The sequence below is a fragment of the Ornithodoros turicata genome, chromosome 9, assembly GCF_037126465.1.
Source record: "Ornithodoros turicata isolate Travis chromosome 9, ASM3712646v1, whole genome shotgun sequence".
Taxonomy (NCBI): domain Eukaryota; kingdom Metazoa; phylum Arthropoda; class Arachnida; order Ixodida; family Argasidae; genus Ornithodoros; species Ornithodoros turicata.
In genome coordinates this window covers 40,245,566-40,273,287 of record NC_088209.1, presented here as the reverse complement: position 1 = coordinate 40,273,287, position 27,722 = coordinate 40,245,566, and the positions used below count along the sequence as shown (strand labels likewise).

The following is a 27,722-nucleotide window of genomic DNA, read 5'->3' as shown; positions in this document are numbered from 1 at the left end:
TGGCAAGGTCTGCATGGTCCTCCACATGGCAATCTCACAGAGTACTACCCGTGGTAACATAACACCGCTATCAATCCTTATTTTATTCAATAACAATTCTCAATATAGACGTATTTATTCGTACCATACCATGGATTATCGAAAGAGCATGGTTGTCGCATGTTCGACGTCAAGTCAATGACACTGTATATCCAACATACGCGGATCTATTATATCGATAGTTTACGTATTGATCGTTTGCAAATGGATTCCATATCTGCTTCAGGAAGAGCAGGGCTGCTCCGGTGTCGACGACCCTGCTGAGGCCCTTCATGACGAAACCACGTTCTTCTCGAAGATAGATCTAGTTCGAGCATAATACAGGTACAAATTAGCCCTGAAGATATTCACTAAACAGCCACCATCACGCCATTTCGCCTATTTGAGGTTTTCTGCATGGGGAATAATCGACAGAGCGTATAGTGCAGCAATAAACACCATTTGCCGAAAAAATCTATGCACTTTTGACGATAATATGAATTTTTTTAAAACTCCTACCATGACATGTAGGGAGTTTTGAAGCCAAGCCGTGTTTTCCACATTTTCCAAAACGTTGCCAGCCGACGTAGCCAAGCCGGCTTGGCTTGGCTGATGAAACGACCGGGCGTAGTCATCTCTAAAAGTTCTTTCTGGCTTCCTTTCAGGGTTCCGTGCATGATTGCCTCTTTCTTGGTCTCCTCAGTCTCTGGAACTCTCGTTGAGGACCCAGACTGTTCAGACACCCTGTGGAAGTACAACTGCCTTGTGAGGCTTGATATGTGGGAAGGCAACCGAATATCACTCGTGTCGACTGCAGCATTGATAAGTTCCCTGTTGACTTCTTTGAGTAACGCTGTAAAGTCCTGTTGTTCCATGGTCTTGGCAGACTTGTCGAATACTTTGCAGAAATGTTCAATGAATGCGTCGGTAGACTCCTTGCCTTCTGCGAAACCAAAACAAATGCAATCTGAACTGCATCTGCGATACGCGAGAGTACAACTTTATTTTGTAACTGCATGTGAACGAAGTGTGGCTACTGGAGACACCATTTAGCGAACGGTCATTTTAGGAAAGTTCTGACCTGTTTGCTGTCCCGAGGTGCAGATGAAGAAATCAGGCTCGCCCGGCAATGTATTTCTCGACGTCGTGTCACTGAATCCGCTGCATACGCTCATTTCTCGGCTTCTCTTCGACGTCTACCAACAGACAGTATAACAATGGTCAGATTACTGTAGGAACACGCACGGTCACACTGGTACAAGAAACAAATACATAGTCATGACCCGTGCCAAGACTGCTCTTTCGTGGCAGCCTTGTGACGTAAGAAGTCCAGGGAAATATTCCGAACATAAGTCCGTGACAACAAGTCCTACAGTTGGGACCGCCCACTCATCCATGTAAGGCTCCTGCGATTGGCTACGAGCTTTTGCACAACGCCTCCGCTTTTCGATCTAGTGCCCTCTCTCTCGCTCTCTCTCCCCAGTCCCCCAGTTGGCTGCGCAGCACTACATTCGCGCGCGCGGAGCGATTCTTGTGTGGGAGCCGGGTCAAGTGCAAGCACGACTTATGCTGTCCTTGACTATAGCGTCGGTGGTATACTCACGTGGATGAAGAAGAGCTTGGGTTTGCCCAAGAGGTTGGAAGCATTTGCTCCGTCAAAAGTTTCCGTGAGGTCTTTTTTGCTCACGGAGCCGTCCTGGGTGCACAGGTCACCTGTCATCGGGTGCACAAATGTCAGGAAACAACAGGCCACAATGGCCCAGTTGTCCTTCGCTTCTGAAAGCACAAGACGTTCTGTCCTGAGACTTCTATACACAGGGCGACAAAAGTTTACCGAACACGCGATCGGGTCGGAAGCGGGCGAGTTCACTCCTTCAGAGGGGTGGGCGAGTGCGCTTGTCGCTACACAGCGAGCTCAGATGTATACTAACTCCCCGCCCCCCCCCCTCGGTCTCCCACTCTTTCCTGCTGTCCTCTCTCCATCTGTCCACATCTATGCGCCGCTCATAGCCACAGTTGCTTCGCGGCGCTAACACGAAATAAAAAAAATATGTGTGGCTAGCAGCTACCTACAAAGACACATGAGTTCATATATTTACGGGCAAGTCAACGGACGTACCTTTTTTCAGGATTTTAAACAACTCCTCTGTCGCAGGGTCAACATAAACTTTCACCTGGAATCCCCACTGCTCAAATGTCTTTTGCAGCTTGTCCACAAGTGAGCTGTCACGACGTTTTCCAATGGCTATCTGTCCTCTGCGAGACCCCGGTATCGTAACGGGTGTAGGGTTCTGGAAAAGGAGGAACCACAAGCATACATAAGTTACGATCATAAATTTGTGTCGTGGAACTTGGAATCGCAAGTTTAAGTGTCACGCTGACGCGTCTTCGCAAACCGTACGTGTGTGTCGTAGAAATACAGGGTGTTCAAAATTAAGCTTTCACGAGCGCTACGCAAACACAGCGATGACAGGAGACCGGATGATAACTTTACGCTACTTGTGTAAGAAACAGGTGCTGCTAATTATGTAACACCTGTTTCTTACTCAAGGAACAGAAAAAATAGCACCAGTTTTCTTTTGTTCGCCTATTTATAAAGTGCTAGTGAAAGCTTAATTTTGAACACCCTGTATAGTGCGTTGAGATAAGTTTCTGCCATGAAACCGCCAGGAATATTTTAAAATGTATTTTACCGTTTCGGGTGTCTATAGCGATTCTCCGAATGGAACTCTTTAGTCGCCAACCTGAGGGTGTGACGTCACGAATACGGCGCATCTGCTGGGCTTTCACTGGTGCTGGCCGTCTTCCAACGTAGGGCGGAGAGCGAAGGTGGGAAGACGCTGTTGCTAGGGCACAGATATGTCAGAGTTCCCGGAGACGTCACGCGCCATTGAAGAATCCGAAACTATCCTGCTCTGTTATTTATTTGAAAAACTTGTAGAAGCACGTAATGAGCATTAGTATTTCGCGTAGTCTTTTAGAGAGGGTAATTTTTAACGGGATATAAAATATTATTATTTTTAGTTTGTTGTAGCTCTTGCATTGTACACATGTTTCGGATGAAAAGCTTTGTCACGAGTTCTGTGCAGCGAAAGAATGGAATGTAAAGAAGTAGGGTATCGAAAGTCTGTGGACTCACTCTAACATCGATGATGATGCACACACCTCCCTGAGGAGTATTCACAGGGTAGGTTTCTCTTACAGCTATGTGTCCTGCCGCCCCTTTGTCAGGCCCTGTGGTTTCCATGGCACGGCTGCATTGTGAAACATAACTGGTGGACGAAAGCACTGATACTCCATCATCTTTATAAGCAAGAATGAACTCTGGGTGGGTTAAGACATCTTTGGAGTAGTTTCGCTGGCAACATACAGGGCAACATAGCAACAGATGGCGCGAGTACAGTGTGGACAATGACGCAAGTAGGCTACATGTTGTAACTGTCACTGATGTCTTGGGGATGCTCTTCCTTCTTCTTTGTTCTTTTTCTTTTTCTTTTCTTTTTTTTTGGGGGGGGGTGTTAGAGACAAAAATATAGATACATTAAAACTACTCTTTATTGGTGTACAAGCTTTCATGCAGTTGTCTCCATTTCCTCGCCTGCCTGATGAGGTGAGAACCACTGCGTGATGCGATGTGATAAGATAAAGAAAAAAAATGGGGATGTGACGCACTGCATAAAAGCGTGTTCGATAATAAACATTGCCCAAGCAGCACAGTGTACTGAAAGTCAAGTGCAATAGGGGTGGACGGTGTGTGTCTTATCAATGTTCTTTAAGTTGGACAAGCCTGTTCAAGGCTTTCCACCTACCCGTCCACCCCTATTGCACTTGACTTTCAGTACATTGTGCTGCTTGGGTGGTTTTGGAAGTGTTCTTATCGTGTTATCACACATGCTGACCGTATACTTTACTCAGTCTCGATCTCGTGGTCTCGCTATTTCCCGTTGCTCGGGTTAGGTTAGGGAGAATGAAGAGGAAGAAAACACTGCAGGTGCATTTAGCCCAGGTTGGTGTTTAGCTCAGAACGGGATTGTCTCGCGTACGACTGGAGTTGGAATTAAAAAGAAAAATATGAAGATAGTAGTATATAGCTCCCACCAAACACGGGGGCGGGCTACTCCAGAGCACTGGAAGGTAAAGAAAACCGGTAAGTCTAAAAAGTTAGAGGTGCCGCAATGTCCACAAGAAATGACATTAAAGCAGCTGTCGCGCGCTGTCTAAGATCCGTCGGCCGTTCTCCGACGATGAGCTTCCCTAGGTCTAGAGGACGGGGGTCCAGTCTTTCCGAGGCGTACGACTCTTCGGACCAAATGAAGCAGTTGTGCATCCATTGTTTATAAGCACTGCAAAGCAGCAGCAGCCATGCAATTTTATACTGCGAGCTCATACGACAGCCTGGACATGTAACACTGCTGTTGTTCGACGAATAGGAGCTTGTTTACCACCAGTCGTCGCCCTGCGTCTTTTCGCCGTAATTTTAGTCACGATTAAAAATATTTGGTGTTTTTTTTTTTGTCGCAGATAAGGTTTGCAGTGTGGGTGTCTTTCGGAAGAAGCACTGAGGCATAAGCTTTGAAACGTCGCTGCCAATAATAACAGATTGCCTGCTGCCTTACAATATATACCTCTAATCTTCCTCTGGCTTTCTCTCCCTCTTTTCACACACCACCCAGCGGGAAATTGTGAGAAGAACAGTGTGACAGTTCACAAAAGGACAACGTTTCGCCGTTTTACCCAGTAATGCGTTCAACCGAAGTGTACAAACCACGTGATATTGTCCATTCCGCCCTACTCCTGCCTAAATACTTCAAGTCATCATGCAGTGCGAAACTAACATTTTGACGAACATAACAGTAAGAAAGTGACAATCAAACAAACTAACGTGACATAACACAAGCAATCCAACTACATAAGTCTATTGAAGGTCCAAACCTTTCGTTTGAGGAGGATCGAAAGGATCCCGGTTGGTGTTGTTGTCGGTATCGATGACAGAACATTAGTTCTCTACGCTCTTGAAAAAAGGGTGTACTTTAGCTCCTTTTTCTTTCCACATATGTCACTCCCTTTTTGGAGAGTACAGTTACTCTCAAAAAGAAAAAAGAAATGGGCAATGACAGCCTTCTGGGGACTATATACCGGGTGTTTCTGTTAAAGCAGGTCCCCCAAACTCCCCTCGGAAAAGCGTGCAACGAAGAAGGCCGCCACTAGATACCCCACTGTTGCCGTTTCGGATCACTTCAGCGCGCTAAGATTAGCGGCAAAATGTTTTTGTTGTTTCTGCGAATGAATCTAGTCTTAATATGTCCAAATAAAACGCGTATAACAACTTTCTGTGTCGTGTTTCACGTTTTGGTCCCGTTTTTAAACGTGTTGAGCGATCGGAAGGATCTAGTGCACGGCTGCGTGCATCACATAGCGTACCTGTCGTACCAGGCGCCGCAGGCGCAGTCGTCCATTTCTCCTTCGGTGACTTGGCCTGGCTTGGATTGTGCTTCAACTGGATCTTTAGCGCGCTACAATCAAACGCAAGCCAACGTCTGGTAACAATGGGGTATCTAAGGGCGGCCTCCGGCACTGCACGCATCGGGATAGGAACAAATGCATGGCAAAATGGCGACCTTGGGGGACCTGTGTTAAAGCTCCACGCTAAAAAACAGGTGCACCAATCGACGAACTTTCTTTTTTACAAGTCTCTGTCCGACACCGCCTATACAAGCGGCGCACTGTGTGAATGAGTGGGAGGCGCTTATTATTTAAATAAAAATTCGAATGAGTTGCGTAAAATAAAATAGCTTCTAAAGCAGAGCGCCATCGGCGTCCAAATGGGTATTACCCCTTTTTGGGACCTTCAGTGGACACATTTAAGAAAAAAAACTTGCCACCGAAGCAGGTCGTTTCTTGCTATAATTAATTGGTCTCGGTTTAGATATTTTGTCGCGGCTGGTCTCGGTGAAGCGCAAAAGGACGTAATTCATTGGTGTAATTCGTTGGTGTAAGGACACATACTTCACTGGTGGATTAGGAAGCGGAAGAGCGTCCTTTTGCGCTTCACAATGTGACGTAAGTAAGAACTCCCTATATGAAACCCTCCATTGTCAAGTGTAGGACGGCAACACAGCACTTCTTCATAGCACTCTTTGAGAGATGTTGTCAATATACCTTACCTTGTCGGTTAGATGATACGGTACCAACGTTAGATGATAAATGAATTCTACATTTTAAAATGTACACCAGTTACAAAGTGTATTTACGCCGCTAGAACAGAGGTAAACGTCTTCACTGGAACTGCGGCAGGACGTGCTCAAAGATGCAAATGCCTTATCGGAGCGAGATAAGGTTCCTGACGCGACATTCGGTCGTCACCGTAGAGTTGCTTGAGTGGCAGAGCAACAACATAAATGATTATGGGATGAGGTGATTCACCGTTACAAAGGCGCATATAATCATATATCTTTACCTTTGACCACAACGCTGTCACTTACGAGTTTGTCCCCTTTTTTGACACTCAGTGTGCAAACGGCATCCTTCTTTACTTTTTAAGAGTTTCACTTATCTTTTGCAGTTTCACTATCGTCAAAGCCATTTGTTCCGTTGGTGTTGGTGACTGCTCTTGTGAAGGGTGCCGCAACTGTGGGCCCTTACGTGTTGGTGTCTCCTTAGTCCGGTTCTTTTCCCAGTTTTCTGTTCATCTGCATTTACCTTGCTTTTGAAGCAGTTTTACACAACCATTCACGCAGCCTTTTACCATAGCTTTGTGCACATTGGCTTGTACTTACGTCGCAGCGGGGCGGGGGGTTCCCATTTAGTTGTAATAGTCCTCTCCCTATTTGTGAACAGATGACGTCGTAGTGTTCAACAGCGGGACCGATCTGGTAGGGTTGAACTATGCTCGAAGCTATGGTGCGAACAAGGTCTCGCTCGAAAACCATGCTCTTGAGGGGATTGCGATGGTCCCCTGAAAGGGACGCGACCTTCGATCCTACTTTTCTTTCAATAGTAGGCAGGGAACGAGTGCACATTCACGAAACCCAGATCTCTCCTTCCTATCTCTTTTGGTTTCATTCTGTCTACCAACGTCATGATGACGTTACTCGGGTAGAGGTTTGTTCAACACGGGTGTAGCCCCAACCAACGAGTAAGATGTCAATCTCTGAAGGAGCATTAGATCCAATGCTCCTTGTGGGATTGACAAGTTACTCGCTGGGTGGCGCTGCGCGCATGTTCTATGATCATTGAGACACCCCGTGTGACCCGCATGTTAGTTGCTTCTTCGCCAGCGAACACCAAATCATCAATGTGGTCATGTTTTCCAGTTTTACTAACGATGACTATTCTAGCAGTGGTGCGAAGCTAATCCTCACGAGCGCAAAAGTGCGTCCAGGTTCACTGTTTCTAGCCTAGATCCAGTGCCGTGTATGCCAAAGGGAGTCTGGCCATTAATGGGACCCCTGTATATACCTGGAGCTCCACCCACTTTTTGAGCTCTCTGGCCAATCACGAGGCAAAATACAGTTCGCTATTAATCCCAGGCTAACCGAGGAGGAGTGTCGTTGGGAGGAACCCGAGAGGTCTGCCTGCCTGATTAGGCGACATGTTTCTCGGGAAGGGAAAGGTGGTGGAGAGGAAAGGGTGAAGTGGAAGACCGAGCGGAATCCGCTCGGGGGGAGGATAGCTGCGTCCATGGGCCGACTTCAGGGGAACTGTGCCGGCATACGCCTATTACACATCTGAGGGAAACCCAGGAAAAACCCCAGACGGCACAGCCGGCCCGCGGATTCGAACCGCGGACCTCCCAGTCTCCAAGCGCACGCGTTACCGCTGCGCCACCGGAGCTGGTTCCCCAGGCTAACCAAGCTATAAATTATCTGCATTCACTGGGTGCCGACATTTTCGAGAAACTGGATTGGATTGGATTGAATAGGATATTCCCTGACAACCAAGCAACATAATGGATTTCGCGTCCACTTTTAACGGCGCCATCTGGATGGAGAGGGGAAAATAAGATTGCCACCAGCCCCGGAACCATTCTACAAAGGAGACCGAGCCAGTGGACTCCTGTTTCAGGCTCGGACAGGATTGCTTCTGACCAGGAAAAGATTGTCTGAATTGTTTGGGAGGGACCCCCCAATGCGTCCACTATGCGACACCGATGAAATTGAAGATCTCGAACATGTCCTAAGATCATGCCCTGCATTACATGTACCACCACTGCAAAAACTGTTACCTCCGCCCTCGGATTCGACAACGCAGACAAGGACACCATCAATGAAACAAAACGACGCCTACTAGCATGGGATAAGGCCACACAAATACAATCCAGGAGCCCTAACACAAAAAGTCATGCCTCAGCCACGGCCAGCGATTGAGGCACTGCGCCTCAGCGGACATTCTCTGAAAATTAGAAACCGAAAGTAAACTCGACCATTGTACACTAAAAAAGTCAACACCGAATCCCGAGGCCAAGACAATCGAGGACAACAGGATCCCAGTGACTACAGTGACTACAGTGACGGTGTATGTGCAACTGTGCAGCGACACTAGTGACACCCCACGAACTTTCTTTTTTCTAGACAATTTGTCTAGATCCTCGCTTGTGGTATCTCCTTTTGGGCAGATACCTGCCCAGTTTCGAAAGGGATTAAGTGAACCTGAATCTGAACCTGAACCTGTCGGGAAGACGCAGAATAGCAGAGGGCAGAAGTAGCAGAAGCAGAAGTGCATGCTAGCAGAACTGATTGGCCGGTAGAACCGCTAGTTGGAACAGAATGCCTGTATTACGCGTATTTTAACTATAAAACATCACTTGATTGAATCGAGAAAGGGCAAAGGTCCATACATAAATAAAACTATGTCATAAAATGCAAATTTTTGGCAATTCGTTACGTTTTCTCACTATTTGCCTGTGATTGCTGTCGTTACTAGGCCTAACAAGGGCGACAAAACATGTTATTTTCAGGCAGACATTGACACTGGAGTAGGAAGGGAGTTGCCTGAGGACAGAAGCTGCCGATATTTCGAACAGAGTCTGTTCTTCTTCTGGGCACCGTCCTCATCATTGGCATGGTATTTAAAGGGTGAGTGTGATGTGTTTAAAGGTTCATGCGAATTGTGGGTCAACAGCCCGGAGGGAAGAAAGGGTCCGTACAGGCTTCTACGGCCGAAGTGAATGGCCACTTTGTTAGGGTGTGGAGGGGATTATGTGAACGTAGTGATCTAGGCTCCAGACCGGTTACAGAAAGATGGGAGCTTCACGAACACGTGGACGAAACGGGACAACAGGCAAGAATTGGCAAGCATAGCGAAAGATAAGGAGGTTAGTGGTTACGTGGGGAAAATTCCGGAACGAGCAAAGGTTTTCTTTTGTTAAGTATTTGTAATACAAAGTTGTGGCATGCAATAAAGAAAGCAGAAAGCAGTGGCCATGCAGAACATAACTGATGATAATGGAGATAGAAGGGAAAAGCATATTTTATTTGTGAAGTGTTTCTGGGGTGCCTTGTGATTTGTTGATACCGGACGGGTGAAGAGCGTTGAACTTGCATATGATATATAGATAAATGAGATATCTCGTATACAAGTTCAACGCTCTTCACCTGTCCGGTATCAACAAATCCCCGTTACCTGGACGTTCCTCGTGCACAGAGGACGCAAGAAATGTGAGGCCTGCCTTCCAATACCTTGGTTTCAACTGCACCGTGCATTCTAGTCCAACAGCAGCAACGATTCAGAAGATACTCACTGAAGGTACACTTTGAATACACTACCATATAACACGTCCAACCTGCCCTGTATCCAACAATACATCAGTAGATGGCACAGTCCAACGCTAATATTACGTTAAACTTGCCGCATCTACATGGCGTGACAACGCATGGCCAGACTGTTTTGTTTGTCTGCTCTTAACGCCTGACAAGAATGGAGACATGCTTGTCGAAGGCGACCAAAAGTTTACTATGAATATGCTCACAGGATATTTCGTGGCATCTTCCTGTAGAAGCCTCAAAGATAAGCCCAAGCTTTTCTTCGTCCAGGTAATGCTGTATCACTGTTGTCGTTCAAAACCACTTCAACAGCACACTCTTATCGTTAATGGATTAAAATTACCTAGTTGAGGATTATCGTATCAACACCAACCCCACTTTATTTTATTGATTATGATTAGGGTGCTTCATACGCTGTAATAGCGGAATGGAACAATACTGACAACTCGTGACTACTATGATTCGAACGCCTCATGACGTCCATGTTTGTGAACAAGTATAGGACGCCAATACGTTTGTAACAAGTGTGTGTTTTCTACTACTCTCTCTCTAACACCGAATAGAAATGAATGTCTGCGGAAAAGGTAGGGGCTATTAACCGTTGCAATATGCTTAAACGACCTCTGCTTTCACAATTTAGGTACCACCACTTTGCTGTGGAGCAATAAAGTGTTCCTTTTGTGATATCTCACTGGGTCTAATTTTGTACTGGTCTTTGGTTTTAAGGCTCCGCTGAAATACACACAGTTTTAAAATTACTTTTTCGATTCATATACGCCGATAACTGCAGGGTAATCCGTTTCGGCGGTAAAATCGGCGAAAACCGCCAATTACACGAACATAAATAAAGGCCGAAAAACATACGACAAATCCGCCCGAAAACAAAAACTGAAAGCGCGGAACCCTACCTATATTCTACTAAGGTGCAGATTTCTACCCGTCTAAGTACAAAGCACAAGGCTGTCCAGGCGGGACTTGGCTTGTCCTGTGAACTTTTTGAGCTCCCTTTTGTCTGTTACGTTTCGCACTAAGTCTTCTCGTCATGTGTTTCCATCGACTGGCCCACCATCTCTACGCTACTGTACGGCAATATTACGGTCAACTCAATATCAATATCAACGGCGGTTTGTGTGCACAGCATATAAGGTACGTAGCGTACATAGGTACGTAGCGTTAAAATTATTTAGAACCGTTAACAACACGCGCGCAAGTGCTTTTCTCTCATTCGCACACAATATCCTTGTCCATGTACACTCTAAGAAAAAAGGGGTAATTTTACTACATTTGGGGACTAAATGTATTGCCAGAAAAAATAGTCGCTTTCGGGAGTAATGCACAGAAGTAAGTGAATGTCACAGAGTGGAGACTGCATTTCACGCGCTGTTGCAAGAGTCCCAGGTACATAATTCGTGTGCATGCATGAAAATATTTTGAAGCAACCGTCAACCGTGATATATCGAGTGATATATAAAATCTTGCGCCATACATAGGGCACAATTTGCGAAGAAACGGAAGCGCTAACTGTTTCTTCTTCTTACTGTGTGGCTGGAAAATTGCTACGTTTGCTGAGTTATACAGCCTTTTGCCATCAAATTGACCTAGGGCACATATCTACGTAGACTGTTGCATTAGGAGACCATTCGCGAAGTTCAGTCACAATTTGCCGTCCTGGGGAGTAAATGTCGGGACTAAATGTCGGGGTACTAAAATGGGGAGTAATTGCAGTCTAGGGGAGTAGAAGCTGCAATTACTACCCGCTTTACTCCCTTTTTTTTTTCCTTGGAGTGTAGCCGAGCAGCGTGTCATACAGACACGTTTCTACAATTTTTTTTCTGAATACGCGCGATTCACTCGTAAGCAAAATTTCTTGTATTGTCGTGTGCGGGGCCGGCGAGAGAAATTACGGGGCCTCTCCTGGACGTCTCGATCACACAGCCCAAGTATTCCTTTATATGATTGCGACATGTCTTGGGTTCCGCGGGCCCCTAAAGTCGCCCGGGACCCCGGGCGCCATCACCGGCTGCCCCACCGTCTTGCCGGTCCTGGTTGTGTGACCGCGTTTCATACCCAAGTCACACGGCAAATTGAATGTCATTTCCACCGAATGGCGTTCGCACTGAACGACATTCGTTTCGTATCACACGGTGAACTCAAAGGGCAATACATGCGAATGAGTTCGGGGAACCCACTCGCTTTTCCCTCTTGCAGCGACAGCGTACCCTCTCAGTGGAGAGGTATCAAACTGCTTGAAGAAACGGAAAACTAATGAAAAGTAGTTACACTCCAATATTTTATCACGAATTTGATAACTTTTGCCTTTAACTTTTGAAGGAAGGAAGGCTTAAAAACACTGTTTTTCGGAGAACTACTCTCGTTCCCAGTCGCCATGTTGCCAAGTGCGGTGCAGATAGGCTTCGTACTTATCTTGGCTTGTGATACTTAGCCAAATAATGTCGTCCAAAACGTAACAATTTTATGAAATAATCTAATGTTTCAATAGTTTCGACGAAAAAAAAAATAAAAAATATGACTAATGTACCTGTATAATGCTTCATATGTTCGGCCCAGGTGTCTAAATTATCGACACTCACATCGTTTGCGGATGACATTCTGTTTCTTCGTGTAGCTCCATGTAAGACAAACGAATGGCATTCGGTGCGATTGTCATTCGCTGGGAAGGGCATTCAATTTGCCATGTGTCAGGGGTGTTATGTACTCTAAGCAGCGCTTAGGCAACAACCACGGTGCAGAAAGTGGCGCTCACGCGCAACTCTATATAAGAGCCGTTTCACCACGGTAACGGAACAACAACAACAACAACAATAAATGGGAGGACATGCTGATGACATGGGATGTTCCCCGTCGTAGGTACGGGATCCTACCCCACTTCACAGAGGTTAATATGCGAGGATGAATTAATGTTGACCGCGAAGCGCAGACAGGTCGAAGTTAGAGCTCTTCGTGGAGGCCACAGTAGCTTGCACGAAAGCAAAAAGGGAACGAAGAGCCCGGCGCTGCTGCGCAGGGGAGCTCCATGGGCTAAGTACGGCAACGAAAAACAGGAACGAAAATATGTGCGTAACGAAGAAGGAATCGATAGTTTTCCGTTGTCCTTCCCAGATGGCGCTTTCCAATGAACATCAACTGGTGTAACGAATATATAACCTTGAGGGTCATTTGTTCTGATTATGTCTTAAGGTCGAACTTACTTCACAAGATTAATGGTGCAGCTTCAAGAGTTCGTGAGATTAGATGTCTCACCTGTTATCATCTTCATCCGGCATGGTTGCAGCTTGTCCTGTTTACCGGCAGCTACCGGCATTTGGACCTTGCGCCCCTTTATCTGTGGCTGCTATATGTAAGCATTATCTGCGCTGTTCCGTGTGTCTCATCCGGTGTTGCATGGTGTCATCCGTTCCACTGCAATTCAGTAATGAGGAAATTGAAATTCGCGATAATTCCATCCTTTTCAAGTCCTCGGAATGGAAAGGTGTGGTCAATTTCCACTCCTAGAATGGCTCGACAACCCCATTCCGTTCCATTCCTTTTATTCTACCGCTAAAAAGAAAGAAACAAAGAATGAAGGAAGGAAGGAACGATAGGCGTACCGGCTAGCCTAATAGTGTTAGAGGAGGCTGCATCGCCCTGCACTTGAAAAGCACAAAGACAATGTGCTGAGAAGTTCGTAACATTGTGGCGGCCCGTGTGTGATGACGAAGACGTGCCTCTGCTGCCACGCGCAACGGCGCTGGCACGGCAGTTCTACCGGCACCGTCCTAGCGTGAGGCCACGACCATCTGCCCGCTAGGACATTCCATCATCGCCGGCCAGGACTCATGTAGAGGGACACCACCTCCTCTACATTTGGTGACCCGAACAGCGAACACCATGTTCGGCATAATTCGGCCAAGCACCATCCCAAATTACTGCAAGCCCACCTCCGAAGGTACGGTGCAACGTTCTACCGAGGAACCGCTAGGCGACGACGTCAATTCACCGCGGCTCCACTCATCGCAACGCCCGGCCGCGCAACACCATGGTTCTACCCAGCTCGCTCATCTACTCAGCTCACATCGCCATGGTCTCGCACTCTGCGTCACGTCGCCACACGCTTCACGATTGCACTCATCGGGCTACCACCAGCGGCACCTTCCCGAGCATCACGCTCCTGTACCGGTCGCGGTACGCCGCTGTCGACCGCGCCACCCGCATCTGCTATGCAGGCGGTCAAGAAACCCTGCCCGCCTCGCCTTCCCACCTGGCTTTTGTGCAACATAGTGGCAGTCCAGTCCATCCAATTGCGGTCAAGGGGCACCGGGACCAACGTTCCACCGGGGTCACGCACGGAGGCCACAGTGAGTTTTACTCCCGGTCTCCACGTGGGTCACGATGGTCCTCCCCGGCACTCTCCGTGGTGACAACACTACGAGCTCAACGCTCACGAACCGGTCGCGGTTCTGTCGCCCCACTCTCTTATCACTTCGGCCTACATGCATGCTCTCCGCTTTGGCCCGCCCCTGGAACCCTCCCGGCCAGCTCTTGTCCGCACCGTTCAGCCCGCCACTTCTGCCCACTCATCACAAGACGCAAGACCAGCCGTCCTTGTACTGCGTGTATCGACGCCTCTTCGACGCTTATCGACGCCTCTTCCTGTATCGACGCGGAATCTCAACCGCCAGCTCTACACCGCTCCGCGTCTGAGGGGGGGAGTGATGTGGCGGCCCGTGTGTGATGACGAAGACGTGCCTCTGCTGCCACGCGCAACGGCGCTGGCACGGCAGTTCTACCGGCACCGTCCTAGCGTGAGGCCACGTCCATCTGCCCGCTGGGACATTCCATCATCGCCGGTCAGGACTCATGTAGAGGGACACCACCTCCTCTACAACATCTCAACAATATCGATACACACCAACTTGTGATGATAAACTTTCTTTTAAATTCTGACACGTGAGCAATCTTGCTGATCAGGGATATAGTGTGTTCCGGTTCTCGAACATGAGGACAAGCCGTGGAATATACAGGGTGTTCAAAATTAAGCTTTCACTAGCGCTTTATAAATAGCCGAACAAAAGCAAAACTGGTGCTATTTTTCTGTTCCTTGAGTAAGAACCAGGTGCTACATAATTACCAGCACCTGTTTCCTACACAAGTAGCGTGAAGTTATCATCCGGTTTCCTGTCATCGCTGTGTTTGCGTAGCGCTCGTGAAAGCTTAATTTTGAACAACCTGTATACATTCTATACCTCTGCCGAAGCCGCGCCGAATTCTGGATGACCGGGGAGAGCCTCCCTGTACTATTATTGTAGTAACAAAGGAGAAAGGAAGCATGCCGAATATTGGACGATATATTATTTCGCCCTTGACCGTGCGCAGGTATGGTGCCTCAGAGCCGTATATTAAAAGGGAGTCTGGCCATTAATGGGTCATGCCTATACCTGAAGCTCCACCCACTTTTTCAGCTTTCCGACCAATAAAGTCTTGATATATGAAGCACTATCAATCTTCCTATCTCCACTAAATGCCCCCTTATCCAATATGGGCAGCGCCATTTTGGGTGGCAAGTGGATTGGATGGGATTGACATGGATACCTCTCGTAATCTGCAAAGGTAGTGGATTGTTGGTGCAAATTTGATGAGCGCCACCTAGGGAGCGTAAGGCACGTCGGGAATTGTCGTCTGCTTCCGTCGTTGTACCGCTGCCGGCAGCTGGGACACATTTTGTTGTCGGTATGATTTTTAAACAAATCCACATGAATAGTTGGAATATAAGAGGCAAGAATGTTTATATCCATGAAATCGGCAATTAAATATAAGATTGTACAGCACAGCACCGTTTTTAGTTATGGTTTCGTTGTGATCGCCGTGTTCACTAGGCCTAACACCGGCGACAAAACGTATTATTTTCAGTTAGATATCGATGGATGAGCATAAGTTGAAACTGATTTTCGAGAAACTTATATTAGGATGTATATTTGCAGCGTAAAATCAGGTTAGTCTGTGAAAATTTTTTGTCACGAAATCCCCGCTTCACTGTGTTTGTTTTCGTCGCCATTTTGGGTGGCAGTATGGTGTCATGGCGAGCCCCTTGGTAAAAAGCAAACCAATCAGAGGAGCGAAACTGTGATTGACAGGTCGAGCCCCTTTTTGTGACTCCTCCCAATGGCCAAACTCCCTTTTAATATATGGCTCTGTGGTGCCTGTGTAAAGGGCGCGATGGCAGAAACCAGTTGGCTGAAATCAAAACTACCACCTTCAGTCTGTCATTCACTGTCGCCTCCGCCTGGCCTTCCGCGACACTACGCATCCTTTCATCACCACATGCGGCTGAATGGTCCGTTTACCCTGCAGTTATGGGACAGCGGCTTGGCCGCGCGCCGTCAGTCCTTTGTACCACATATATGCACGAGAGGGCTGACCTAAAGTCACTGAATTGGGAAAGTACCGCCATCCTCTGCTCTTTGCCGCCGCGTCCTTGGAACAACAATGGCGGCCGTAGCATTCCAAACCATGCAGTGGCCGCCATTGTTGTTCCCAGGTCGAGTCGGGAATAGGAAAGCATGCGCAACTTTCCTCAGTCCAGTGATTTTACGCTGACCTACCCCATCTTCTTATGGGTTGCTTCGTCTACATATCCGCGGGAACGCGAGGTCTTGCAGCACATGATGGATGCAGTGGGCCACCCTCCTTTTATCCTCGGCAAGGTGCTGCGGGTCCCTGGTCTAGTCCCGCTGATATGTACCAAGGTCTCTTTTTGGAAGTTTCTGTCATCAACCGGCCTCTCCACCATGCTTTGCTCACCTGAACTGACGTCTTCAACATCATTTTTCATTATCTGCAATTGGCACTGGGGCAACGCCCAGCCTGCTGGCCAGTATCAGCCCCGTCTCATCATTTCTTTGTGTGTGTGTGTCCTCGCATTGTTTTATTACTGGGACGAGCTTCCCCGAGAGGTTGCCACTGTCACCGATCATGTCAAGTTTAAGGAATTGAATTTCTCCCTTTCATTTTATTTTTTCGCCAGATCAACATCATCAAGCTTAACTTTTCATTTTTGCCTCGTCTTACACCTCGTAGTCAACATTGCTGATCGTTTGCTACCAATCACAGATTCTCATTACTATTGTTCTCTAATTTATTTATTTTTTTCTTCGAGCACTGTTAGTATCTTTACTAGCGCTTGTTGTTGATGGTAGAAGAGAAAAACAATTGGAGATGAGAGTCCGCTTGTTGTGTCCTGTTGTTCATTGCTGTTCCCGTTGAATTTGATGTAATACGTGGGCTTTATTATTCTACTCATGTACAAGTTGTGGTGCTGTAACTTTGTTGTTTTTGTTTTTATCTTTTGTGTCAACTACGAATATTTGTGCTCATGAGCGGTGTGTGTGTGTGGGGGGGGGGGTATATGTTTAATAGAAAGAAACAAGAAGGAGGAAATGTGAGCCATGCTGATGGCGACTTGCCATTACAAAAAAACAAAAGAAACATGCTGTACCCGCTAAGAGCGCCCTAAACAACAACAACAACAAATAAGTTAATGATAATGAATGGGGAAATTCGCCACGTAAACGTATATGTAGAATAAATATATATAGTCACTCACTGGTCCAAAAGGAAGAGCGAAAGACAAGGAACGTTGAGGGTACATGGCATTGCAAGGTTGGCAAGGTCTGCATGGTCCTCCACATGGCAATGTCACAGAGTACTACCAGTGGTAACACAGCACAACTATCAATCCTTATTTTATTCAATAACAATTTTCAATATAGACGTATTTATTCGTACCCTATCATGGATTATCGAAAGAGCATGGTTGTCGCATGCTCGACGTGAAGTCAATGACACTGTATATTCAACATACGCGAATCTATTATATCGATAGTTAACGTATTGATCCTTTGCAGATGGATTCCATATCTGCTTCAGGAAGAGCGTGGCTGCTCCGGTGTCGACGTCATCTCTAAAAGTTCTTTCTGACTTCCTTTCAGGGTTCCGTGCATGGTTGTCTTTTTCTTGATGTCCTCAGTTCCTGGAACTTTCGTTGAAGATCCGGACTGTTCAGACGCCTTGCGGAAGTACAACCGCCTTGTGAGAGTTGATATGTGGGAAGGCAATCGAATATCACTCTTGTCGACTGCAGCATTCAGAAGTTCTCTGTTCACTTCTCGGAGTAACGCGGTAAACTCCTGTTGTTCCTTGGTCTTTGCAGACTTGTCGAATACTTTGCAGAAATGATCAATGAATGCGTCGGTAGACCCCTTGCCTTCTGCGAAACCAAAGGAAATGTAGCCTGAGCGGCACTGGGATAGGCGATAGTGAAACTTTATCTGGTAATTGCATGTCAACGAAGTGTAGCAACTGGAGACACCATTTATCGAACGGTCATTTTAGGAGAGTGCTCGCCTGTTTGCTGTCCCGAGATGCAGACGAAGAAATCACGCTGATCCGGCCACCCATATCCCGACGTCGTGTCACTCAATGTTCTGGATACGGTTATTTCTTGGCTTGTCTTCGACGTCTACCAACAGACAGAATAACAATGATCAGATTACTGTAGACATGCGCGGTCGCACTGCTAGAAGAAACAAGTACATAGTCATGACCCGTGCCAGCCTTATGATGCGTTCTTTCGTGACAGCCTCATGATGTAAGAAGTCCAGTGAAATACTCTGAACATAAGTCCGTGACAACAAGTCCTACAGTTGGGACCGCCCAGTCATCCATGGAAGGCTCCTGCAATTGGCTACGAGCCTTTGCACGACGCCTCCGCTTTGCGATCTAGTGTTGTCTCTCTTTCTCTTTCTCTCTCTCTCTCGCCCCAGTCCCCCATTTGGCCGCGCCGTACTACATTCGCGCGCGCGGAGCGATTCTTGTATGGGAGCGGGGTCAAGTGCATGCATGACTTATGCTGTCCCTGACTATAGTTTCGGTGGTATACTCACGTGGATGAAGAACAGCTTGGGTTTGCCCAAGAGTTTAGAAGCATTTGCCCCGTTAAAAGTTTCCGTGAGGTCTTTGGTGCTCACGGAGTCGTCCTTGGTGCACAGTTCATCTGTCAGCGGGTGCACAAATGTCAGGAAACAACAGGCCACCACGTCCCAGTTGTCTTTCGCCTCTGAAAGTACAAGACGTTCTGTCCTGAGACCACTGTGCGCAGGGGGACAAACGTTTACCGAACACGCGAGTGGGGGCGGAAGCGGGCGAGTTCACTCCGTCAGAGGGGTGGGCGACTGCGCTGGTTGCGACACAGCGAGCTGGTTTCGGTATCGCTTGAATGTGCTCGCGAAGTGGTTTGGATTGTTGTCGCTACCGGCGTACTCCCCCCCCCCCTTCCCCCTGAACGAGTGTTGTCAACGAGTGTAGTCAAGCCGGTCAAGCTTGACGTTATGTTGACATATAGGCGGTGACTATAGAGGTCACCTCCTTTCCACGCGCTTTTTTCTTAGAGTGGCATGCATGGCCAAACTAACTTTTGTGTTCGTGTGGCGGGTGGCCTCTATTTATAAGTGACCTGTGTAACGTTTCCAGAAGTGAACATATTCGACACAAGTGTGTCTGGTTGGGTGAGAACTATGGTAGTAACGAAAATCTTCAACAAAGGTACAGGACGGGGATACCCGACGTTTCGGAGCCAGTTCGGCTCCTTCCTCAGGGGTGACTGTAGTGGCCGTTGGCAGCAGCGTTCTTGCCGTGGTTCGAATTTCGTGATTCGTCGGATTGTTTTTCAGTCACGTGACGGAGGCCGCTGACGTATACGCTGGGTAACGCTCCAACAGATCGGTTAAGGTTTCCAAGTGTGGATTGTATATGCCAGGACTCTACAGACATTCTTTTGATCTGATTACCCTCAAGGTCGATGATGCAGGCGTTTTGAAAGTTGATAGGATGGTCTCGAACTTGACAATGTTCAGCGAGAGCGCTTCGTTCGACGTCCGACTTCCGTACATCATTCTTATGTTGCCGTAGCCTCTCGGGGAAGTTCCTTGTCTCGCCGATATATGACGCGCTGCATTTGGTGTATGGAATTGGTGCATGCAGGTTACAGCTAGAAGGCAGATAGAGGGCCTTTACTAGACGGTACGGTGTCGCGCCGAGGAGAATATATACCACTCGTGCGTTCCGTGAATGTACCGCACCACGCTGTTCAGTGCACAGCGGTACAGTGACTGCACACGGCGTGTAGCGCCCCTCGCGAGAAAGTACCAACACATACCAGCTACCTCTAGTTGTTGCCGTCGCCACTGACTGAGGGCCAGTTCTCACTTGGCAACGCCCGGCGCGGCGGCGTGAGCGGGCGGCGGAAACAGACGCGCATTTCTGTAGTCGGGAGAGGAGAGACGTCGAGCCAAAAAAACTGCCATGCCGGCCTTCTTTCACGACGTCGGCGAGAGCTGCCGACCAATTAGGTGACACAGAAAGGCCACGCCTCGTGATTTTTCGTCTGCTTTGGACGACGGAATGCCACTGTGGTGGGAACATGAATAATCGTGCGCGCTGACGGGGCGGCGGCTTCTACTTCCGCCGCCCGCACACGACGCCGCGTCGGGCGTCGCCAAGTGAGAACTGGCCCTGACTCACTTCTTCACTGACTCAAAGTCTGCACTGCAAGCTATTGAAAGTTCTGGCGTACGAGGCTCATCCGCGCCCATAGTCACGGGTGTGTTGATGGCTTACCACCCTGTGTACGAAGCAGGTCACAGGCTGGTTCTCCAGTGGGTTCCAGCCCGCTGTGGTGTCGTGGGGAATGAGCAGGCCGCAGAAACAGCTCTCTCGTATCGGAAGCGGACCAGTATTGCACTGCTGAGAGGAGACCGTCGTTCCATTCTACGACGCCTCGTGACACCCCTGGCTTCCCGCCAATGGACGAGTGACATTCTCCCCCCATCTACGCTGAGAGGAGTTTATCCAACGCTCGCTTTCCGCATGCCACGACACACCTCTCGTCAAGAATGCTGTATTAATTCATCGAATGCGACTGGATGCGGCATTACCGCTTGAGGCAAGTTGACTCTCCCAGATGCTGTCACTGCGGTGCTCTAGAGGTTCTGGAGCACATTCTTCTTCATTGCCCACACTATCAACCTTCCCTTCTTTCTATCAAAAGTGATTGGTCCCTGGACGAATCCAGCCCTCCAAACGCTCTGCGCTCAAAGCTGTTTTGACCTTCCTGGACATAATCGGACTTCGATCCTTCTTGTGAAGGGGCTTATTATTTAATTCCTCACATCACCACCAGCAATGGGCTAGAGTATCGCTTCTGGCTACTGCCATCGTCGGCCAAGTTCAAACTCGACGCGATATACTGGACAGTCGCTCCACTTCACACTTCGGAACATCGCTTCCACTATGTTCCCCTCGTCACACCTCTTTTCTCCCCATTACTGATGCTGTTATCGTTATAACGTTACCTTCAGTGCGATACAATGTGATTTCATATTTACAGCCCACTGCTCAATGGCGTTTGACTCCGATGACGAAAAAAAAAAAAGAAAGTTCGCAGAAGGTTGATCTTCTTCCGCAAATAATCTCACAAACCTTTCCAGCAGGATGTCTGAGCAGTTACTGTTGAAGTCGGCCCAGGACGTATACTAACCCCCCCTCTGTCTCCCACTCTTTCCCCTGCTGTCTTCTCTCCATCTGTCCACATCTATGCGCCGCTGATAGCCACAGTTGCTTCGCGGCGCTAACACGAAATTAAAAAATATATGTTTCGCTAGCAGCTACTCACAAATAGTCACTAAACAGGGAACAGAGTAGCGACACTGAGCCACACCGGCGAGCGAGTCCGCCATCTTGGGTCCGGCGCGGCTGCGTCGCCTAGCAACAGGAGGGCAATCTCCCCCTTCTCCGCCGGAGAACTTTGCGCAGTCGAGCCAGCTCGCAACCGAGGAAACCGGTTTTGTTATGGAGGCGACCCAACATGGACGGCGCGTTCTTGGAAGGAGAAACCACGTGACACGGTCGGCCCAATCGCGGACACCGAACGGCGGCTCCAGTGCGGAAATGGAATGCGATACTCTGTACCAGGGTTGCGGAGTTGCCACTCCGGAGTTGAAATGATTCCGGATTTATTACAGCTCGGAATGGAATTGGAATGGAATGGCGGAAACTGTCCTACAAGTGGAATGGGAATCGAAGTTGGCAGTTTTTCGCAGGAATGGAATTGGAATGGAATGGTCTGGGCGCCACGGTGGCTGCTGGACTGGCCAGTACGGTTACCGGACACTTCTCTTTTATTGATGGAATTAACGGAATGGAATGGGGTTTCCAAGCCCATTCCAGGAGTGGGAATTGGCCATACCTTTTCATTCCGAGGAATTGAAAGGAATGGAATTATCGCAAATCTTCATTCCTCGGAATGGAATTGGAATGGAATGGCGGAAACTGTCCTACAAGTGGAATGGGAATCGAAGTTGGCAGTTTTTCGCAGGAATGGAATTGGAATGGAATGGTCTGGGCGCCACGGTGGCTGCTGGACTGGCCAGTACGGTTACCGGACACTTCTCTTTTATTGATGGAATTAACGGAATGGAATGGGGTTTCCAAGCCCATTCCAGGAGTGGGAATTGGCCATACCTTTTCATTCCGAGGAATTGAAAGGAATGGAATTATCGCAAATCTTCATTCCTCGGAATGGAATTGGAATGGAATGGCGGAAACTGTCCTACAAGTGGAATGGGAATCGAAGTTGGCAGTTTTTCGCAGGAATGGAATTGGAATGGAATGGTCTGGGCGCCACGGTGGCTGCTGGACTGGCCAGTACGGTTACCGGACACTTCTCTTTTATTGATGGAATTAACGGAATGGAATGGGGTTTCCAAGCCCATTCCAGGAGTGGGAATTGGCCATACCTTTTCATTCCGAGGAATTGAAAGGAATGGAATTATCGCAAATCTTCATTCCTCGGAATGGAATTGGAATGGAATTGGTGGCCCCATTCCGGAACCCTGCTCTGTGCCCCTATTGAGTGTCTCTACTCATGAACACACGTGAGCTCATATATTTACGGGCAAGTTAGCGGGCGTACCTTCTTTCAGGATTTGAAACAACTCCTCTTTAGCAGGGTCAACATAAACTTTGACCTGGAATCCGCACTGCTCAAATGTCTTTTGCAGTTTGTCCGCAAGTGAGCTGTCAGGACGTTTCCCTATAGGTATCGGTCCTCTGCGAGAGTCCGGCATCGTAACGCGTGCAGGGTTCTGGAAAAGGAGGAACCACACAAGCATACATAAGTTGCGATCATAAATTCGTATCGTGGATCTCAGCACAGTTTTAAAGTACCACGCTGCATGACACGTCTTCGTATATACCATATGCGTGTGTCGTATAGAAAGGGCATTGAGATAAGTTTCTGACACCATGCAACCGGCAAGAATATTTTAAAATGTATTTTGCGGTTTTGGGTGTCTAGCGATTCTCCGAATGGTGCTCTTTTGTCGTCAATCTGCGGGTGTGACGTCACGAATATGGCGCATCTGCCGTGCTTTCATTCGCGCCCTGCAGAAAATACGCAACCTGCGTTGTGGTGATTGGGAAACCATAAGTGTAGCGAATCATATGCTTCGATTGTAATGACGCATTCGCATCTCCTTCTTTTCTATTTTCTTTTTTTTTTTTTTTTTTACGACGAATACTATGCGTATTTGCACATCGGACACGCAGCCAGCCTACGCGTCTTGCAACATTGGTCCTCCTAACGTCAGTTTCCGTCTTCTCACCACAGCTGCTGGCCGTCTTCCAACGTAGGGCGGAGAGCCAAGGTGGGAAGACGCTGTTGCTAGGACACAGACGTCAGAGTTCCCAGAGGCGTCATGTACTCTTGGAGAATCCGAAACTATTTAGTTTTGTTGGTTATTTGAGAAATTTGTAGAAGCACGTAATGGAGCATTAGTATTTTGCATAGTCTTTTTAGAGAGGTTAATTTTTAACAGGAGATAAAATATTATTTTTTTAGTCTCTAGTAGCTCTTATATCGTACACCAATGTTTCGGATTAAAGCTTTGTCACGAGTTCTGTGTAGCGAAATAATGGAAAGTAAAGAAGTAGGGTATCGAAAGTCTGTAGACTCACTCTAACATCGATGATGATGCACACACCTCCCTGAGGAGTATTCAGAGCGTAATCACGGTCGTTTTTCCCTACAGCTGTGTGTCCTGACGCCCCTTTAGTAGGCCCTGTGGTTTCCATGGCACGCCTGCATTGTGAAACATAACTGGTGGACGAAAGCACTGATATTCCATCATCTTTATAAGCAAGAATGGCTGCTGCGTGAGTTAAGACATTTTTGCAGTAGGGTGGTTGGCAACATGCGGGGCAACATGGCAACAGATGGCGCGAGTAGAGTGTGGACAATGAAGCATGAAGACAACATGTTGTCACTGTCACTGGTGTCTTAGGGCGTGCTCTTTCTTTTTCTCTCTCTTTTCCTCTCTCTCTTTCCTTCTTTTTCTTTCCTTTCTTTTTTTATTGTTGTTGGGGTTAGAAACAAAAATATAGATACATTAAGACTACTCCTTATTAGCGTACAAGCTTTCATGCAGTGGTCTGCATTTCCTCACGTGCTTGATGAGGTGAGAACCACTGCATAAAAGCGATAATAAACAGTAGTTTTTGCAATGTTCTTATCGTGTTGTCACTTGTGTTGACCGTACTTCACTCAGTCTCGATATCTCCCGTTGCTCAGGTTAGGTTAGGGAGAATGAAGAGAGTAAACACTGCAGTACATTTAGCCCAGGGGGGGTGTTTAGCTCAGGACGGGGTTGTCTCCTGCGTATGACTCTTCGGACCAAATGAAGCAGTTGTATATCTTTTGTTTAAAAGTGCTGTAAAGCAGCAGGCATGCAATTTTATACTGCGGGCTCACTTGACAGCCTGAGCGGTGAGTAGTATACAAACGCCACAAATTTCGTTAAAATCCGTCTCGTAGTTTTTTCTTTAGAAAATGTACATTTAATATTACGGGCAACCGTGTGTCTAAGGCTCGACACGAACTCCGCAGTTCCCGCCATGTAGGGCGGCGACCAGAAACGAGCCAATAACAATGGGAGCGTACAGCGACATCTGTGGACCGCTACCATCACCACGTTGGCTCGTCGGACGTGGTGCATCTTTGCGTAGGTGACTCTCTTGGTGATAATGCTGACATTTATTACTCATTTCCACGATGTACCAATGTTGTTGCATTTGGAGAGAATATACGTCAGGAACTATCTCGTTTGAGTAAACTTTTCGAGGGAAGTTCATGTAGCTGGCTACTTAGCCCATGACTTAGCCGACAGAGGGCTTGGGACAGGTAACACTGTTGCTCGACGAATAGGCTATTTTTATCACCAGGCGTCGCCTCGCGTCTTTTCATCGCAGTTTTAGTCGTGATTAAAAATATTTAGAGTTTTCTGTTGCACATAAAGCTTGCAATGCGGATTTCTTTCGGAATAAGCTTTCAAATGTCTTTACAGTATGCCTTTAATCTCCCTTCTGGCTTTCTCTCCCTCTTTTCTCACGCCACCCAGCGGGAAATTGAGAGAATAATAGTGTGACAGTTCACAAATGAACAACTTTTCAGCGTGTTACCTAACAATATGTTCAAAGGAAGTATATAAAGCACGCGATATTGTCCATTCCGCCCCACTTCTGCCTATATACTTCGAGTCATCACGAAACTAACATTTTGACGAACTTAGCAGTCAGAAACATAGCAATGAAACAAACTAACGTGACATAACACAAGAAAGCCAAGTACATAGGTGTACTGAAGATTCATGCCTTGCGTTTGAGGAGGACCGAAAGGATCTGAGTTAGTGTAGTTGTGTTGTCCTTTCAGTCCTCCTGACACTCAAGGTATGAATCTTCATTTCACGACACACCAGCTGGCCGTACTTTCTTCTACATAATCTACATAAGTGTTTTCCGGACTAACATTTTAACTTATTTCTTTTTCCAATCAATTAATCAACTACATAAGCGCCCCTGTGGCCGGCCTTCCATTTGATGCCAATACACTCTCTCATAAGCGACAGGCTGGCTTTTTTAAAGTCATGCTGGACACGGTGATGGCGGGAATGTGTAAGTAGTACACGAAGCTCGGTACGGAATCCAATTCAAGGTTCTTGCACATGTCCTTGAGCGTATTCGCTCCGTCCTCGTATTCCATTGCGCACATTGTGGGCAACCTGTCAAGCGATGATCTCGATGGGTTTACAAAGTGCAATGAGGGAGAGCTTCCTGGAAAAAGGAAATTGTATGACGCGAGCGATTACCGAGAAAAGCTGTGAAAGCACGAAATGCTGAATGAACTGCACCATACCTGGGTAAATTACTTCTAATATGTTATTAAATTACATTACCCACTACTCCAGTTAGAATGTAATTAAATTACATTACCCATTACTGCAATTACATTGTAGTTACATTACAATTACTACGAAAAAGTAATGACATTACAAAGTCGTTACTGCGAGCTCTCTCACACTCCTTTATTTGTCTCTTCTGCATGTCGGGTTATAGTGTGCCACGTATGACGTATCGTTCCACAATGTAGAGACGAAGATGGTACAATGTTTCACGACAACGGCGAGATTGTCCGTAGGATGGGGCCCCTAAACAATGATTCTCCAATGCCACAAACCGTTGGCCTGGACACTCGATTCTTTTGTAAAAAGTAATGAGTGATGTCATTAAACTTACTGCCCAAATGTACTTAAATTACATAACAAACTACATAATGCAGAAAGTAATGCACTACATTACAAATTACAAGAAAAAGTAATGTATGGAACTGCACCATGTACAGTCCATTATCCGATGCGCAGTATTTATCACAAAGTATCCATGTGACACGATTTCGGAATCATCCATGCAGCTGGATGCTCTAAGAAAAAATGGGCAATGACACACCCCTTCTGGGAACTATATACCGGGTGTTTCAGTTAAATCCCCGGGCTGAAAAATTCGTGATCCGGTGCACTAATCGACGAATTTTCCTTTTTTACAAGTATCTGCCCGATACCGATTACAAGCTGAGCACCCTGTGAATGAGTGGGAGGCGCTCGTTATGTAAATAAAAATTCGTATGAGTTGCGTAAACACACATAACTTCTAAAACAGGGCGCTATCGGTATTAAAATGGGTACTTCCCCTTTTGGGGCCTTCAGTGGACAACTTTCAGAGCAAAATCTGCCACCGAAGCGGGTCATTTGTTGCTGTAATTAATTGGTTTCGGTTTACATATTTTATCGCGGCTCGTCGCGGTGAAGCGCAAAAGGACGTAATTCATTGGTGTAAGGACATAATTCATTGGTGGATAAGGGAGTGGAAGAGCGTCCTTTTGCGCTTCACCGCGACCAGCCGCGAGAAAAATATGTCAACCGAAACCAATGAGACTAAGACGCCATAACGACTGGCACGAAAAGTGACCGCCGCTGGGGGGAGCTTACGAGCTTGCTACGTCACTGAAATCCATTGAATCCATGCTGTAGGAAAACATCCATTGTCAAGTGTAGGACGGCCACACAGCAGCACTCTTTGAGAGATGTTGTCAATATACCTTACCTTGTCGTACTCCCGTCAACGTTAGATAATAAATCAACTCTACATTTAAAAATGTACACCAGTATAAAAGTATATTTACGCCGCTAGAAGAGGTAAACTTCCACTCTGGAGCATTGACACAACGTCCGTAAAGACGCAAATGCGTTATCGGAGCGAGATAAGATACAAGGTACCTCTCCATATTTTTCTTTTCCAATCCAATCCAATCCAAGGTACAAGGTTCACTTTGTGATGCTCTTTGTTTTTTGTGCATTGAGATTTCGCAAGCGGATTCTTCTACACTGTTGCTTTTGGTGCCAAGTTTTGTGGTGATGTTTTCGTCCATTCCGTTTCAAAGTTTATAGATTTGTGTAGTTTCCCTTTCTTTTCTGAACAACGCGTCCTGGAGCAGCCAGCCCG

At 47.1% G+C, this 27,722-nt stretch overlaps 2 protein-coding genes across 4 annotated transcripts; both read right to left on the bottom strand.

Annotated features, from left to right (window-relative positions):
- Positions 1-68: 68 nt before the first annotated feature.
- LOC135368940 (caspase-7-like) lies at positions 69-13,199 on the bottom strand. Of its 2 annotated transcripts, none has more exons than XM_064602509.1 (7): positions 13,041-13,199; positions 3,158-3,272; positions 2,138-2,309; positions 1,622-1,794; positions 1,100-1,214; positions 538-961; positions 69-343 (listed from the first exon to the last, which is right to left on the bottom strand). In XM_064602509.1, coding segments are annotated over exons 1-7 (1,023 nt in total). In that variant the 5' UTR covers positions 13,064-13,199; the 3' UTR covers positions 69-342. The 2 variants fall into 2 exon arrangements, with proteins under 2 accessions (XP_064458579.1, XP_064458580.1); XM_064602510.1 differs by lacking the exon at positions 13,041-13,199 and adding an exon at positions 6,183-6,341.
- Positions 13,200-17,505: 4,306 nt separating this feature from the next.
- On the bottom strand, positions 17,506-27,485 carry LOC135368938 (caspase-7-like). 2 transcript variants are annotated; one of them, XM_064602507.1, is made up of 6 exons: positions 27,324-27,485; positions 23,847-23,970; positions 22,804-22,975; positions 18,719-18,891; positions 18,180-18,294; positions 17,506-18,042 (listed from the first exon to the last, which is right to left on the bottom strand). In XM_064602507.1, the coding sequence occupies exons 2-6, from the start codon at positions 23,961-23,963 to the stop codon at positions 17,699-17,701; spliced, it is 921 nt and encodes a 306-aa protein (XP_064458577.1). In that variant the 5' UTR covers positions 23,964-23,970; positions 27,324-27,485; the 3' UTR covers positions 17,506-17,698. The 2 variants fall into 2 exon arrangements, with proteins under 2 accessions (XP_064458577.1, XP_064458576.1); XM_064602506.1 differs by having other exon boundaries at positions 27,403-27,484.
- Positions 27,486-27,722: the final 237 nt, after the last annotated feature.